At 30.0% G+C, this 17951-nt stretch overlaps 1 protein-coding gene and 1 long non-coding RNA gene across 2 annotated transcripts in view; both read left to right on the forward strand.

The window, feature by feature from the left end:
- LOC146995859 (uncharacterized) overlaps positions 1-10421 on the forward strand; it is a 344090-nt gene extending 333669 nt beyond the window's left edge. Inside the window, exon 3 of the long non-coding RNA XR_015042846.1 lies at positions 10123-10421. This is a non-coding gene — a long non-coding RNA (uncharacterized LOC146995859). The remainder of the gene's footprint in view (positions 1-10122) is intronic.
- A 7382-nt stretch (positions 10422-17803) lies between these two features.
- LOC118193364 (glycine receptor subunit alpha-2-like) overlaps positions 17804-17951 on the forward strand; it is a 132908-nt gene continuing 132760 nt past the window's right edge. Inside the window, exon 1 of the mRNA XM_085822991.1 lies at positions 17804-17904. Coding sequence (XP_085679117.1) covers positions 17804-17904 — 101 coding nt within the window. The remainder of the gene's footprint in view (positions 17905-17951) is intronic.

Here is a 17951-nt window from a genome sequence, read left to right on the forward strand (position 1 = left end):
AACTAATTTTATTGTCTTCTAAGTCAAGTGCTCATGTCGTCTTATTCCAGGGCGTATATAAACTAGGATATTTAAACATGTACCAGGCGATGTTCTGATTACCTTCAAAATGCCTGCCGATTGTTTTCATCTTTCGTAAAATAGTGTATTGTTACAGGATGGGAGCTCTCCAATCTTTTATTCTATGATGCCTTTGAAAAACTATGCTGGATACTGCACTCCGACAGAATCTATATCAGATTTATTTTTATTATTATTATTGTACAAAATGAATCACAATCCTGTTATGAAAACTGAGTGAAATCGCCACTCCGGAGGACTTGAGTGTGTTCTTTATTGTTTACTGGACATTCGTTCTTACACCACGTCATGCATGGAATCTAAACACACAGATACAGACTTTAGGTAAGCTATTGTTATTACTATGATATCTACCTCATTCACCATCCAACACATAGCACAACCTTCCTTCTCTATTCAGGCAAATTATACTTCGAAGTTATTATTGCTAGATCTCTTCCGCCATTTGCAAAACTCAAGTAATCATTTATAAATACGGTATATTTAATACAGGTCATAGGCATGAGAAAGTTAACTTAAAGTTTTCTATGTAAAGAAAACTGCCACAGATAGTGTGATGAAATGCAGATGCTATTTGCATTTGCACTTGTGAACTCCCAACTAGACGTGGATGTTTGTGAATGTAGAATATTAGGAGAATGTGCTTGTTGTTATTCCCTTACAAGACCTTAGTGAAAAGGATAGCCAAATATGAGATTTTGTGTTCAGTACAAGTAAGTACAGGCCTCATAAAAAAGTCATAAAGTGCCTTTATGCCTACAGTTGATATGCTAACATTCATAGTGTTTGTACGATTTTGCATAGTGATCCAGCAATTTTTAATGCAAAGGTCCTGAAAGATGTAAGCCAAGGATCCCATACGCTTATTAAATTATATTAGCCTATGGAAATGAATTCTTTTGAATCGACAGATTGTTAATGCTCCCTCTCTACAAAGACTCTAACTCCTGTTACATGTTATAAATACCATGCCCCTTCATTTAAGGTTGAACTATAATGTACACTGCGCTAATAATAGTAATAATAATAATAATAATAATAATAATAATAATAATAATAATAATAATAATAATAATAATAATAATAATAATAATAATAATAATAATAATAATAATAATAATAATAATAATAAAATAAGAAATAAAAATTCTGATGTGTACACCACATGACTTCCTTGTATGGAATATTAAATTATACGCATTTTTTCTTGCATTTCATTTAAACTTATTGAATTGAATTAAATCTACTTCGTCGACAGCGCGTAAACCACAATAGAATAAATGCACTCTTTAAAATTCACTATATTTGTTTACCATAGCGACACTCTGGCGCTAGGTACACTTAACAGTATTATATTTCGTTCATATTATAACTCAGAATGCACAAAATTTATATAATTTAAAGAATTATCTAATCGTTGCCACATGTTCTATTCAAATGCTATAATAAAGCTAGAACGATGTATAAAAGAAATTAAGCAAACAAAACAACAACAAAAAAAAAAAAAAAAAAAAAAAAAAAAACAGTTTTTCACAGACGATTTAGTATTTCTCATTCAATTAATTCAGTTCTCACTTCGCGACAAGGCAAAAATACATAAAAACTCAAAATATCTGTATTAAAAATTACGAAGTAAATCTTAAACACATATTTCCTCGAAAACATTCCAGACAGGATTAAGCATGATTTAATTCGCAATAATAAATGAAGGCGTTATCTTTGTTGTTGCGAAGCTACGTTTCTCTAGATTGGCAACAAATCCACTAATCTGCTGTTTCAAATGTAATTAAGCAATGGCCGCCATCAAAAAAATTATTAGGCTTAGCGGCACTTAAACAACTTTAAAATTATTGATAATTCTAAAAATATTGCATACAGGTTTACTAAGGGCATAAAAACCTTAACCGGAAGATAAGAACAACATAATTCAATCACTTTTAAAGCAAAAAATGTACAATTTACAAACATATAAGAGTAAAGAAACTGAGATCACTGAGCCGGCTAACAGAGTGGATATATATATAAATATATTTCTATACGTTTGGGGCGGCCGATCGCAACTAAAATACGAGGTGCACATCTACATGTTATAACAGTCCTATATACAAAATTGCAACGTTCTGAAACTACTCGTTTCTGAGTTATGCGAGATACATACATACGTACGTACGTATCTACGTATCGAACGCATGTATGTACGTACGTACGTACGTACGTATTTTCGTACAGACGCCACGAAAAATTCTTTCAGAATTCATTTTAAAGCAGTTTTCTAATTTTTTGGATCTTTTATTCTGTTCTTACGTACAGATGTCACACAAACATCGTTAAATTGCATTTGATAGCGGTCAAAATGGATATTTTCGTTGAAATATGCTGCCTGAAACTTTTCGCGATTATAATACTTCCTTTTTACTTCGTAGAAGGAAGTGAAGAAGGACAGTTCTGTATCCCCCGCTCTACTCGGCCGATTGACAAAATTCAAATTGAGTGTTTCATGTCTCGAAAACACGACTTGGGATATGTATTAGATTTAGATATAGCATTGTTCTAACATAGGTATTTTGACACAAAATCGGACTTTTTCTGAAATACGTACAATGTTTTTTCCATATTTCGATTCTACGACTCAAATTATGTCTAAATACTAAATGTTACGATATTTACGGAGAAATTCACAAATTTATCTTGGCACAATTTTTTTTTTCAATTTTCGCTAAGATTAATTCACTTGGCGGACTTCTTAATATGTGGCAACCAATTTTCGTTTCCCTTCCATTATGCGGGAGCGAAAAAAAAAGGCACTTCGTTCTTAGCTTTTGACATTGTGCATGAGCGGAAAAAAGTGACATCGTTTCCCTTTCCAAATAATTTTAGAAAAATCTCTAAAGCGCATTTGATGTGTTATCGCTTTCAACAAATATGCCAAATATCTAAACGCGCCAATATATAAATTCACGTATATCTTCGGAAATTTTGAATAAAAAACTACAATTTTTCGCAGGTATGCTTAGAAATGCGTCGACTTTAAGATGATGATAAAAATTTTATAATTCAAAATTGTTTTTGAATAATTTATAAAAATTATTTAAAGATAAATCATAAAAATGGGTGAATTTTATTTGGAATGAATCTGAATTTCGAAAAATGAAAAGAAGAATCAAATAAGTTTGATAAAAAGAGAGATGAATAAATATTTACCAAACTCAATTAACATTGCGGAGCTAAAATTTTGAGAGCTAATTTTTTAAAAAGTACTCGTGCGAGTTTTACAAAACTTGGTAGTTTGTCATAATTTGAGTCATAGAATCGAAATATGGGAAAACATTGGTATGTTATTTCAGAAAAAGTCCGATTTTGTGTCAAAATACTTATACTAGAACAATGCTATATATAAATCTCATACATATCCTAAGTCGCGCTTTCGAGACATGAATGACATGACGCAAGTTGAATTTCTCCAATCAATCCAGTAGAATGGGAGATAAAGAAGTGTGTCATTTTTTTTCTTAGTGTACCATATAACACCACAATATTGCTATTAGTCTGTCCCTCATAACACTATATCACCATAGGCTACGTTTATCTATGAAGACTATGCGTTACCTACAATGACTGTAACTGGGATACATATGCGTATTTATAAGAATTCTTGCTGTAAATTTAACTGTAGTTTCTAATAAATATAAAAAGTCTCCATAAAACGTTGTCGGTTCAAGACACCGATAAATTTAAATATGAAAAGATATTGGCTGTTGGGTTAAAAAAATTATGTAAAGTAAATTATCATTATTTATAAAAAAACATTAAATTTATTTATTTCACATGCTACACAGCTATCTTCGAAAATTCTAACATTGAGAAATATATTCTAGCACTGGAAGTTATTTAGAATTTTAGCCAGAAAAAGTAATCAGCTTGATATTTCGAAAATTTTCCTTCCACTCCAGTAACCATGTTTGCTTATCTCACTGAGTAAATCCAATACATATACCACACCGCTCTCGGGGGATATCAAAATTGCTCCTCGACTTTCCTCTACAAACAAATAAAAGCATCTATTTTTTATTCCCAATATTCCCTAAGATACCTCGTGTACCCCACATGAGATCTAGCGATTTCAAGTTCAAAGAAGAATTTCATATTGCATTATCAGAAATCATCAAAGTGATGTCGTCCTCTAAATATAGTAGTTCATGATTAAGTAGTTAAAACATTTTTTAATATTTGCTTCTAAATGTACATTTTATTTTCATTGCAAAAGCAATCGCACTTAATACAATTATGAATTCTTTATAGGAAGTCTACAATACTAATTCATATATAATATCCATTCTTAATGATATTCATTTAATAATATAATATAATGATAATTCATTTAATTTTCAAAAAGGATATTCTTTAATATTCTAATATGTTATGTAAGGATCATTTTGGATTTATCGAAAGTTACTTAATTAGTTTGAAGTTACATGTTTCTGCTACGATTCTTCCTGTCTTTTTAAAAATACTGTATAAGACAAAATAATATATGTAAAATAAGGATGTATTCAATTACTTGTTATTCTTTATAACTATAAAAATGTTCCTCCCAACACAACTCCCAAGATCCAGCGATAACCTGTTGCTTCCTTTTTAATATGTTTTACATTATTTCACTAAAGTCATCTTTTTTCCCGCAGATCTATTAGTGCAGAATACCTTTATTCTTTGAAAAAGAGAGATGCGTTTAAATTATATTTCTATCGATAAATGGAACTATATAAATTGTTTCTTCTGTATTATATAGAATATTATTTCATCTATAGTAGCTTATTTCGGTTTAATGAGCAGAATATATTTATTCCTTGTAGGAAAGGATTATTTTCAGAAAATAATACGGATTTATTTTATATGACTTTAATATTTTTGCATATATATTATTTATATATATGGATGGATTATTTATATATACAGTTTTTTTATTTATATATATAGATTTTTTTTATTTATACGTTATCTTTTTAAGTTATGTAAGTTTTATCTTGATTATGGTAATTTATTCTGTTTTGTTTCGCACAATTGTTTAATATTTTACGTAACATCATGAATGCCTAAATGCTACATTTCACGTAATAATATAATAATATGTTATCAGGTGATTAGCCGTTTGAATCAGCTGTTTGGAGGACTTTGTTATTCCCTAAAACATAATACAGTTTGCACGATTATTTATTCATTGAAGGCGCTTCCAATCCCACAAAAGCGTCGTCTTGGCTATAGAGCAGCACTATCAAATGTTACGTTATCTATTTTTAAAAAAATTGGAAATATTAACGAGATCCCGAAAAATTCGTGCGTTTGGTCTGTCTTTAGATTAAAGACATACAGACATGCAGGCAGGTAGATATCCATTTAGATATGTACACAGTGTTTAGTTTACATGAGGATACTATACTTCAGGACTCACTATTTTGCTTCCAATAGTCTCCAATTCCTACACTGCTCCATTTTATCTAAGAAGTTGACAAAAGAATATGGTGGGTGAAACACGAATTTTTTTTAAAACAGAAAGATGATTGATGAGCGTTGGTTAGCAGCAGATGTTGGATCTTGTCACATAACTGATCATATCTTGACTATTGAAAACAACTGCCTGGTAAGCCATGTCAAAAGAACCAACTATTTGCTGTATTTTTATTGTTTGTAGAAGCAGCCACTGATAGTGAAACATTTTTAAGATAACGCCTGAAACTTTATTATCATAGTGCAGAAGAAAACGTAATACTCGTAGACACAGCAAGATGGAGAAAAGTGTGATATAGCAGATTCTATTATGAAGATACGAGAGGCCGTTTTTTGTTCCAGGTTCTCGTTATCTTAGCTGAAGATTGTAATCACCCATGTTTCTAGTCATTTCCAATTAAGACTACATTTTGTGGTGTAGCTTTATACAAATTGTGGTCATGAATATTGCGGAGACTTCTAAAGGGTTAAAAGTAAACAATATTGCTATCAGCCAGAGTATAAAATGGGAAACACTTGACAATGCTACTAGGATCATGAGAAAAATCTTACACAAATGCACTGAACTAGAGGGACACCATTTCGATCATATGTTATAGTGAAACTGTGCCTCAAAAATATGCACATTTAACGTATCTGTGAAAGGTTCATTTTAAAATCAAGTGGTCCTATAAATATTACTAGTAAAGAATATATAAAAAAATGTTGGAAGTTCTACAAAAATACGTGAATAAATAATTGCTCTCCTGTTTTTAATGCTTAAATGTTTTATCCTTCTATCATAAATAAAACAAAAATAGTGATTAATTTGAGATCATGAAGATTAGCTGCTTTTTTTTGGTACCATCAGTGTTTTGATTAGTAATATGGGTCTGCCAGATTTATGAAACGTATTTCAGTGTGAACTCGAGTACAGAATCTTCCTTCTGAGTATTTTATTCTCCGGTTCATTCACGTTTACTCTTAATTTTTTTTACGCTTGAGAAACCAGGTCACGTTTCAATGCACTCTTCTTTTTGAGGTGCCAGTATAATGCTTTGAATATGCGTAAAATGACTACGGTAGTCCCAAGGGTACTTTTCACTTTATTCAGATGTCAATAAAAGCTTTCCTGAGTCTGCATTTCACTCAATATTCTGAGCGAACAATTGAATATTTTATCACTTTTTTAATATTTAGACGGTACCTGGGTTTTTACTGGATTCTCCAACAACATTTAGTAATATACTCGGTCAGAAATATCCATTTTGACTTTCAAGAATCGATTCGGAGGACTTAATTTCGCGTAACGTCTATACGTCTATACAGAATTAAGGACTGTTTTTTCCAAAACGGATTATAAACTGGATTTAAAATTAACTCAAAAGGAATTCTTTTCGTTTTGCGACACGCGTATCTATATACGTACGCACTTTGCATGTACTAACGCCCATACATACGTTAGTAAGTATGTGAGTACGTAGGTAGGTACTTTGAAATTTTGTATATAAGACTACTATAACTATCTAGCTATACACCTTCTTCTCTACAGCAATCGGCAGAAACATATATATACAAACATATATAAACATATATATACGCGTCGGGGAATTTCTTTCTCAGCATTCTCCGCATTTTTACTTCCTTGTACGAAGTAAAGGAAGTATTCTAATCACCAAAAATTCTGGGTACCATATTTCAACGAAAATATCCATGCAATTTAACGATGGTTTTGCATGACAATGTACGTAAGGTCAGAATAAAGTACCCTTTTTCCGCAAACGCATTATGAAACAGATTTAAAATGGATTATGAAGATATTTTTTGTGGCGTCTGTACGTACGTATGTATGTATGTATCTCGCATAATTCAAAAACGAGTAGCCTCAGAACATTGAAAGTTTCTATATAGGACTGCTACAACATGTAGATGTGCACCTCCTTTTTTTGTTGCAATCGGCGGCACCAAAAAGTATATAAAATATAAACATATTATATTCCCACTCACTAGTGTGTTACTCGGCTCAGTGAGCTCAGTTTTTTTATTCTTATATGTTGATAAACTGCGCATTTTTTGCTTTATAAATGATTGAATTATGCTGTTCTTATCTTTCAGTTAAAGTGTTTATGCCTTTAGTAAATCTGCATGGAATATTTGTAGAATTAACAACAATTTAACAAGTTTAACAAGTTTCCACTTGTTGCGCACTTGCAACTGAATCAAGTAGTCTTTTGACCACGATTTCCAAAACGAGTAGGAAATCTGTGGGACTAATTTCCACCGTTCACGGGTGGAAATTTTCTCATTTGTAACATCAGGCTCAGGAACACTTTTTAACTCTGAACCGATAATAAAGTGACCCGATATAATGACAGAAAATCATTTGGGTCCTTAGAAGCAGCCACTAAAGGACGGGAGTTCTCTAACGAAGTCAGTGGAACTTCGACTTAAACACCGCTCTTACTCATTTGCATTAACCGCGATTCTAAAAACATATTCTGGTAGGAGATTATAAGCTGAAATTAAGAGGGATAGGAAAGTAGCTGTAACTAAAGATAACTGTTAAAACTTAGGATAAACCTTACAGTGTTGTAATAAATGTCGAAAGAATATCTTTCGTTAATTTTCTCCTTTGAAAATAGAAATTTTGTTTGATAACTGAAAAATGATCTGTATAGCAGCGAATTGAAAATTTTGAAAATAACGCAAAAATATGTAAAATTTAAAGTGTGTGTTTTCATAATTCTAGATGATCTTCGTTTACAGAATCGCGATCCAGTTGGACCTTAAAAACCATTTACATAGTTCATATCATAATGTATGTTTCAGGAATTGCTTCAAGCAAACAAACTTCACGGAATGTACTATTTTGCTTATTGTTGGAAGATTGTTCATTTATTTTTTAAGTTCACGCTCTCCAAATGTGCTATTTTCTAGAACCTATCGGTTTGTATCGCTAAGTACCTCCAACGTCTGCCAGTTTTTCTACATCATTTGTTCTTCGTATTGCATAGTTGTAGTTTTCTTGATCTGAAATACTATATATATATATACTTTAAGAACAAATGAAATAATACACCATGAAAATTCTTTTCATTAGAATTTAATATAATTTAAAGAAATATTTTATATATTGATTATAAAAGACACTTTACTTTTGCTTAATATCCTCATTCAAAAATACATTCCTCTTCCATATAAATATCAATTGATTTCACCAACATCGTGGCCTGAATACGTAAATAGCTCTCAAAATCTCTTCAGCAGTCTTTCATGCAAATAACGATATGAGTTTTAAGTCGTTAAAAAAAACACAATTACCTCTTTTCTATATATGCTAAATAACAACGTAAGAGTTTTCCGATAATTAGTTTCTCAATATATTCAAAAACAAGACGGATTTTTCCTTTATTTGCTTAAGATGTGATAATGATACTTTAGGAAGCCGTAGTCTATTAAACGTTGCGACAGTGTGAAAGGGAACCGAAAGAATTTTTCCATAATGATTTGAATTTTTTATACCTTTTTTTAAGGGGGCCAACACATAATTTATTTCTCCAGATTACTGAGAATCTAAATTACTTAGCAAATTATCATCGTGAGACTAAGAGGACGTTTCCTGCTATAAAATTACACTCTATTTAAAATTTCATTTACTTTTATTATTACAGTGTATAAGTTTAAAGTTACAATGTGTTATAAAATCAATTTGCAAGAATACATGAAATCGGATATTCTTATAAAATTTCTAATTCAGGAACTTGAAAATTAATTTTGTGTAACTTTTTATTGAATATTCTTATTGTATTTTTGGTATTCTTATAAACTCATAATGTTATGGCTAAAAAAACAAATGAAATTGCTAAGAAGCAATAAATAAATATGCAATTTTAATAAATATGTGCGTAAATCCATATCTTCAAATTATTCTATGTAGTTGATATGATTAGGTTTAATGCTTTGGATATTCTAAATATTCTAATTTGTATTTATGTTATATTCACATGCATGCAGTATATTATTTTAATAAAGTTAATTAAATACTTTAGTTTTCATCGCAAACATTATATACCTTCTTACAAAAATTTATCTCACATTACAAAAAGCAAGAGAAGTTTTTTTTTAAACCTGTCAGAAATAAAGTAAAATTTTTTAAATCTTACTCATTATCGTTTTCACCTTGCAGAATATCATAAAACTCTACTGAAGTACTACATTATACAATAGAAATTGAAAGATGATTTACTAAACGGCTCTTAAGAAAATTATCAACGAAAAATTTAAGTAACTTAAGTGTTTACTCTAATTTAGTATTACCATGCCCTTATGACTCTACATAAAATATATCTAAATAACGCGAAAGTGGGCGGGAAATGAACAACAGTTGTTCGCCGTCTATTGTCTTCTGTCTGGCTATGTTTTCTCGATTTATACTAGTATTAATTTAAAATTTCACGATGTCAAGATACAATAAATTTCTCGTAATTCACATTATTTGAAGTGTCATCCTTTGAGGGTAAGTAACTTTAACTCCATATTTTTTTTTTTTTTTTTCAGATCACGCATTTCATCCTGCACGTATCCTGTATTTCTGGGTTATTGCGGAAACCACCCATTTATCATCACATTTGGCACACCTATTATTATTACATTTGATGCCGTTCCAAAAATAAAAAAAAAATAATGTTGAGAACCTGGATATTTCAGATAATTAAAGAAGCACAAAATTTTTTCAATTCGCGTTGTAAACTTGAGATAAATTGTGTGATCTAATATTGTTTGCTACTCATGTGACTTAAATTAATGTATGATATTTAAATAAATTCAGATATATGTGATTTAAATCAGAAGTAAAATTTAATAATCTAACATTGGATTGTCGTGTATTTGATAAGTATAGTGTTATGCTAAGTATCTAAAGCATATGATAATTGATTAAGAAATTATTTTTAAAAAATATATTTTGTTATCCCTATGTGATTATTGCTATAATTATGCATGTTGATAAGTAAAATTTTGTATCTTACAAAATTTAACATTAAGTATTTATGTCAAAAATTTATGTGTATCTTAATGTGTTTGAAATTGAATGTTATAATGTAAAAAAAAAAAAATAAGTAACATAGTTCATCTATGCCAAAATCAAAATTTAAGTCAACTACTATTATGACTACTTCTTTAGCATCTGCTCTACCCACATTTAGTGCTAATGTTTCAGAAAATGTGAACTTCTTCTTAGATCAGATAAATAGTGTGGCAGAACTTGAAAAATGGCCCAATGAGAAAAAGTTAATTATTCTAAAAATTAATTGTCGAGATGAAGCTCTAGAATTCTTGGTCAATGACCCACGGGCAGCCAGGCAAAATTATTTTGAAAATTTAGGGAAATTACTAAGAGAGAAATTTGCTAAAGTTGAATCTTTTCAGGTTATTCAGCAAAAATTTTAAAACATATCTCAAAAATGTAATGAGTCTGTCAGAGAATTAGCTGAAGAGATAAACACTGCAGCCATAAAGTACATTAATGAAGATTCGGTTGACAATCCTAGCTTGCAGAAGTTAAAAGAAAATATGAAACTCACAAAATTTCTTGAGGCTCTTATAGCTGATATCAGGATTGAAGTCAAAAAGTTAGGTCCATCTTCATTCGATAAGGCTGTAGAACTCGCTAGTAATTTAGAGAATGCTTCGAATGACCAAAAAACCTATCTTAACAGTATTAATGCTGAGCAAAATTTGGAAATTAACACTCTGCTGAAAGACAAATTTGAACAAAATAAAATCATTCAGGAGTTAAAAGATAAAATAAATGAATTGTCTCAAAATATGCAGATGAATAGCTCACAATCGAAATTAAATCAGAGTGCATCTACATCTCAAAATAGGAACAGATTTGATAATGTATCTTGTCATATATGTAGCAAAAGACACTTAACAACAGATTGTTGGTATTTTCCTAAGCAAGATAGACATAATTATTCTAGTAAAACTTTCAGAGATCATAGAGACTTTCGTAATAATTGGTGTAGGACTTATCATCCTTATAGAGGTAACATTCAGTACAAAAGAGGGCATAACAATCATTTAAACAAATTAAGGGTTCTTTCCAGAGATATGACACTAAATTTAGACCCCTTGCAAGGATCCGTAAAGACTTGGGGCATAAAAAATATTTCAACAGACAAAATACATATAAAAAAATGATTGAAGGAAATAGCAATCAACTCCAAAATAAATTAGTAGAAAATAAGAATAATAAAAATAAAAATGTGACCAAATTGTTAAAGTCTTGTAGCTCTGAAAATTCTAATTATCTACCAATAATTAAAGTTAAAATTGGTTCGCAGACTTGGTTCGCAGACACCTGTATCGAAAAGAGCTTCAAAGAAGCTCTTTTCGATACAGGTGTCTGCGAACAGGTGTCATAAACATTTAATGTGAAACATTGTATTTGCTGGATGAGATAATCATATAAGAAATATCTGATCTGAGTTCAGATGTTTAAAATATGCTTATTTTAGATAGTAGCCGCAAATATCAAAAACATTCGAAGTGTTCAAATTAAAGTGTAACAAATTGTGATCATTTAAAATACGACGTTGACGTATTATAAATTACCATACATATTTTCCTACATTTACATGTCACAGTTGGTTTTGTCAAATCTCAGACACATAGTTAAGCACCGTAAAGATGCGATTTACCTAACAAATCTTGCTGCGAAACCTCAGATTATGGAAGGATTTTCCAAATACGTTTTCAGAGATGTAGGGAATTTTATAATAATATATTTTGTGGGATATAAAGTGTTTATAAAAGCATGTTTCAATTAAAAGTTTGGCCTTCAGTATCTTTATTGTTAATAGAGCAAGGAAATAATATGGAGTTGAATATAAGTATACCATCAGAGATGCCAGAAGACTTCATATGACTTGATCATCACCATCATATTTTATATCAAGGCTGAGATCTATGCCATTATTAGTTCAGATCTCAAAATTTTAAAAATGGAAATTGTACAAGTAGTTCATAAAGTAAATACCGACATTCTAAGATGAGATTACCATTTAAATACTGTTCAGGTAACAAATGCCCTGAATGAAATGTGTATGAAACCTTAACCAGATATTTTTCTTTAACTTAAAAAAATACGTGTCTTTCTTACAGTGGATTTGTTTTATTAAGTTAAAACTGATTATATCTGCAACATCTTCTAGTGCGAGAGTACAATTGTTTCGTCTCCTTTGAGAAATGTAAATTAATAAAGATTACAGATATTATTTCAATGAATATACTGTCTTGGTTTCGAACGTCTCTCAAAGCCCGGCCATGCGTAACTGATATGTGATTCTCATCATGCTGCCCAAATATTGATCTGAAAAAACTAAGGAAATTTTTTAAACAAGGTGATCCATGTTTCCAAAATCATTAATTTTATGTCTTATATAAAATTTATGTCAGTTGTTAAATTTTGTCTCTAATAAGGTGCTAATAAGAAACTTAGTACATCAATATCTTGCGAATATACTTCATTTAATCTTACATTATTGGATATATTTAAGATTTTCTTAAAAGTTTCTGTTTAATAATACTGATGTATAAACATTTGAAGAAAATAATTTTCTACTAACCAACTACTAGATCAAAGTAAAATTTAGCACAGAGGAAAATGTTACTGACTACAATTTCTTTGGACAAGTGTTCTTCGCATCCTTTTTTCTTATATGTGCTAATCTTCACATATAACTTGTTAAATGTGTTAAATCTCGCGTATAACTTCACTATAAATTAAAATATTGTTCGTTCATTTTACACTTACATACATCTTGACCCATACTTTCTGCCATGCTGTTGTTATATATTGTTTGAAGACTCCGAATGGTGCGATATTTATCTAAAAAGACAGGTGGGAGGTATAGAATAAAAATATACGCTTTGTTTCGTAATATGCAAACCCTAATTAGTTCAGGATGAAGAAACAAAATGGATATTTGGAACCAATCAGTTATCATTAGCAAAATTTGAACTATTTAAATCACGCTATATTAAAGACATATATTTTAGATATTATTTGCACCTTGAATATAGTTAAATTACAACAAATCATCTTAATTTGAATTCCCTTTAATTTTCAAAATTAAATGCTTTATATGAAATTAATATTTATTGCTCTAGCTCTGAGTTGGTTATTAATGTTACATTAATTTTGTTATATTATTAAAGTTTATAATGTCGTTTATCTATATGTATAATTCCATTGTATTGTTTAAGATAATAGTTTTATTTCAGCGTTTTTTGATTATTACTGTTGTCATTTCTTGCATGTAATCAATCACATACATTTGCCTACACACTTTAATCAGTAAAATTCGCGTAAACATTTAAGTAACTAATGAATATAAAATAATGGAATGATTTTTAACCTACTTTCAATTTCTCCTCCAAAGTAAAAGAATATTTTATCAATATTCAATGAGAACTTGGTCAATAGCAAGTGAAGCACAAAAGGAAAAAAGTAAATCTTCGGTTTCATTTGGCAAAAATAATTAGTAAAATATATTAAATACAATAAATTTGTTTAAGAAAATGTCTTTTACTTAATTATCAAACTCATTTAATGAATAAACTTAGACGAAAAGAGCAATATTAAAAAAACATGCAAACACGCAAATTAACAAGAATATACAAACTGTGAAATTTGCAATAACATATCTTTCCTGAAACTGATAATAGTATGTGAATAATAGTGTCTGAGGATAGTATGGGAAGAATTGTATAACTTAAGGGAAAAAATCGTAAAAAAAAATAAAGAATGAGCTTTCAAGTTGGTAATATACTTAGAACACATAAAATAAAATAATAAAAAAGTTTAAATGTTTAGAAATGATGAAAACAATTCCATCTTAGGCCTAATATAGCTTTTAAGTACTTGATCAGATTTGTAGATTTATAATGATCAAGCTTTCTTCTTTTTAACAATTCTACAGATTCGCTTTAGATTCTTTTTAATAATCTTAAAAATGGTTTTCAAAGGTAATTTATTTCATGCTTTTTCAAAACAAGGCGATGTACTCATCACGTTAAATGATATCGTTGAAGTTTGAGAATTCTCATGATTTTTACTAATAAAATATTTACACATATATTTCTGAGATCTCTTGACGGTAGGTAATCTTTTAAAATCGGAATTATGCTTAATTACAGTATGTAGAAGATGTTAATTACAGTATGTAGATTAGTATATTTCACATTGTAAGTTTTGCTGAAATTTTGTCTGATATTTAATTATATAATACCTTAAATGTGTAGTCAGTCGTCATCAACAGTAATGTTTGAGTTCAATGTGAGAAACAATTCAGATCATATTTCTGCTCCAATTATGGATTTTCCAATAGACCATTTCTAAACCTTACATAATCTGTTCTATATCCAAGATGAACGTAATTAAATTAGATATATAGAAAAATTCAAAGAAAACAATTTCAGAGACGAATATATAGATTATGGTGTCTAAATATGTACTTTGTCATGACTGAGCCTTATGTGAAGGAAAAAAAAGCTCTTTTTGGTTGAGCAAGAAATTTAATATAGGAGTTATTACATTTTTCCTGAAAGAATTGTTTTGAGTTTCTGGTAAATCAAATACTGAATTCCAGTTCTGGAAAAACCTTGAATAATCCCATTTTTAAACTACTACCGCAGAGCTTCGCATGGATTATATTTTTTCTCGTAATAAAACGGAAAGCTGTTCTTTCGGTATAGGTTTAAACTTCGAACGCTTGGTCAGCTATATGTGATTGCGACTGCAAAATCTGTGCGAAATAGTTACTTCTGAAAATCTGTCAGCTAGAAAAGCTCTCTTTAGTGATTGATGGAAGATAATGAATTATGTGAGGATCTTGGATTCCTAAGAGTTTCTCATCAAAAACTGGGATGGAATACATTAGACTATAGTCAGAACTTTCGTGCAAAGATCTATGATAAGAAATTAAAGTATATTTTGATCACTTCTTTTAGGATCAATAAGGAATACGTCTACAATCTTGAACTTAAGATAAGCACTAATACTAATAATTCAAGCATTAGTTTCGGGGAGTTTTCTTCAGTGCATGAAACAAATGAGAGCTAGTTTTATTTGACATAAGAATATTAACTGTCTAATGCTTTATTATAATCGTGCTTATCCAATGAACTTTATATTACTTTTTCTGAAAAAAAAAACATTTAGGAAATAATGGAATCCAATGGATGCTATAAAATCTTCGTTTATTAAATAAATTACTTAAAGGAATCTTGTCCAAAATATATATCTTTTATTTCTATTAAAGTATAGAAATTCACATATAGCTTAAAGAATGATTTCAGAGAATGTTTAAGACCGTTTGAAATAAATACACATTTTGAGTGGCTGTATGTCATAAAGCAAGATTTCTTAAACTTTTTTCAACCACGACCCCTTTCTATCACTGAGATTTTTTCTCGACTCCAAGGACCCCACATTATTTAGAAAAATTTTGTCGGACCCCATAAGTACTGCGCAAATCCGACACACGCGTGAGTGAAACTGTAAATCTTTTCACTTGCACTGTATTACAGTTTTAGGTGAATAACTTTAATTTTTAATTTTAAGACATAGAACAATGTGAAAATTTTAAATAAGTAACAGACGAAATAACAGCGCCACGTGCAAAGCAAGTAAAATGAACGTTTATATTATAAAAAGAATGCGTGGAAATGTTTTCGTTTCTTTTTCTGTATTGTCTTATCTCTATCTATTTTCAGATACATTGTGTAAAAATATTTGGTAATTTTAAAATTATTATAATAAGAAATATCAATACCTGCTAAAATGTTTGGCGACCCTCTGCTGCAGGTCCCACAGTTTAAGAAACTCTGACATAAAGTAGACAGAGATGAATGTGCATTCTTGAAGTGTTCATATACCCGGTACTACAGTTCTTACCAATACCCCGTTTGTTAAATACTTACTACAATAAAAATTAGGAGAAAATGAATTAAACATTCCTTATATCCATGTTTTAATTGAAAGGGTTACAAAAGTCTTTATGACGCGTTATTAAAAAAATTCAATTTCACGGGTGTTGCTTTAAATGTATTTAAGTAAAGTAACAAAATACAGAAAGAATTACTTACCTGGGATTACTCCGTGAACAAAATGTTTTCCTTGGGAAATTAATTACATGCGTAGATTAGGGAGCTCATTATTTAGTAAAGCTATACATATCTGAGATACACTAGGGATCCGAAAAATTAATCTTTTACTCTTCGAAACTTAGGATATTTTAATCAGTATTTTGTGAACAAAGTATGAAAGCCTTTTCATCTTTTGCTACTGATGATTTACATAATATAGTTCATTTTATCCCTCATTTAATATCCTCATTCTTAAGTTAGTAATATCTCAATATAATTCGGCGGATGGCGCTATAATTCACATTAAATATTTCTCATGAATATTGTAACGATAATTAGAAATTCTACATGAGGTTGCAGGTAAGCAAAAGCATGCAAAATGATTAGCAGGTCTTAATTAAAAAAACAACCAACTCGCATTTTTGCCACTTAATATAACAACCTAACTCGTTTTAAGAACCCATGAAAAATCTCGAAAATAGTCCATTAGCATAATGTCATTTTTCTTTTAACATAACATTTCATTAATCAGCTAAATTAGCGTTACAACGACCTTCATGAATTCGATTTGAATAAAAGAAAATTTGGATAATTTCTAATAAGTATACTATTTAGTTTTCCTGTCAGAAAGCTTTCGTAATTAAGTAACATCACATTTAGGTTTTTACCAACACTTACTAAGTGTTGGAAGATTTTTTTCATATCAAGGAAAAAAAAGGATCATTTTCATAGAATGCCATTTCCTATGTTAATAAAGTGCTAAATTTTGTCATTTCACATGAATGCATGAAAACTCCGCCAGTGTTAATGTAAAGCTAACGAGGCAGCAAGACACACCTAGACGGCACTATTTTGACACCTTAAGAATTTGAAAAAGGACGAGAATCCATGTCACCTTCCAGACGTTAATGTATTCGTATGGACTGTAAACAGCGCGTGGGAAACACATCTACACATCTTCCTATTCCAGTTTATAAAGTTACTCCGTGTTGCAATGAGGAATGAAGAATGTCAAATTAAGTTAAAAACTTCATCGTTTCATTTCAAAATGTGTCACATGCTTGACTGTATCTTATTAATCAAGATGGAGAATAGAGGTTTGTGGCCCATGCTGCATTTTCCAGGTCTACTCGTCATGAATTATGGGGCATGGACTATAAAGAATGAAGTCATTAAAAGCTTCAGGTTTGCAGTTCAACTTTTTAGATAAGGTTATTGAGATTGCTCAGAAG

Source organism: Stegodyphus dumicola, chromosome 8 (genome assembly GCF_044657685.1).
Source record: "Stegodyphus dumicola isolate Sdum_Otavi_A_Nest chromosome 8, ASM4465768v1".
In the NCBI taxonomy this organism is placed as follows: domain Eukaryota; kingdom Metazoa; phylum Arthropoda; class Arachnida; order Araneae; family Eresidae; genus Stegodyphus; species Stegodyphus dumicola.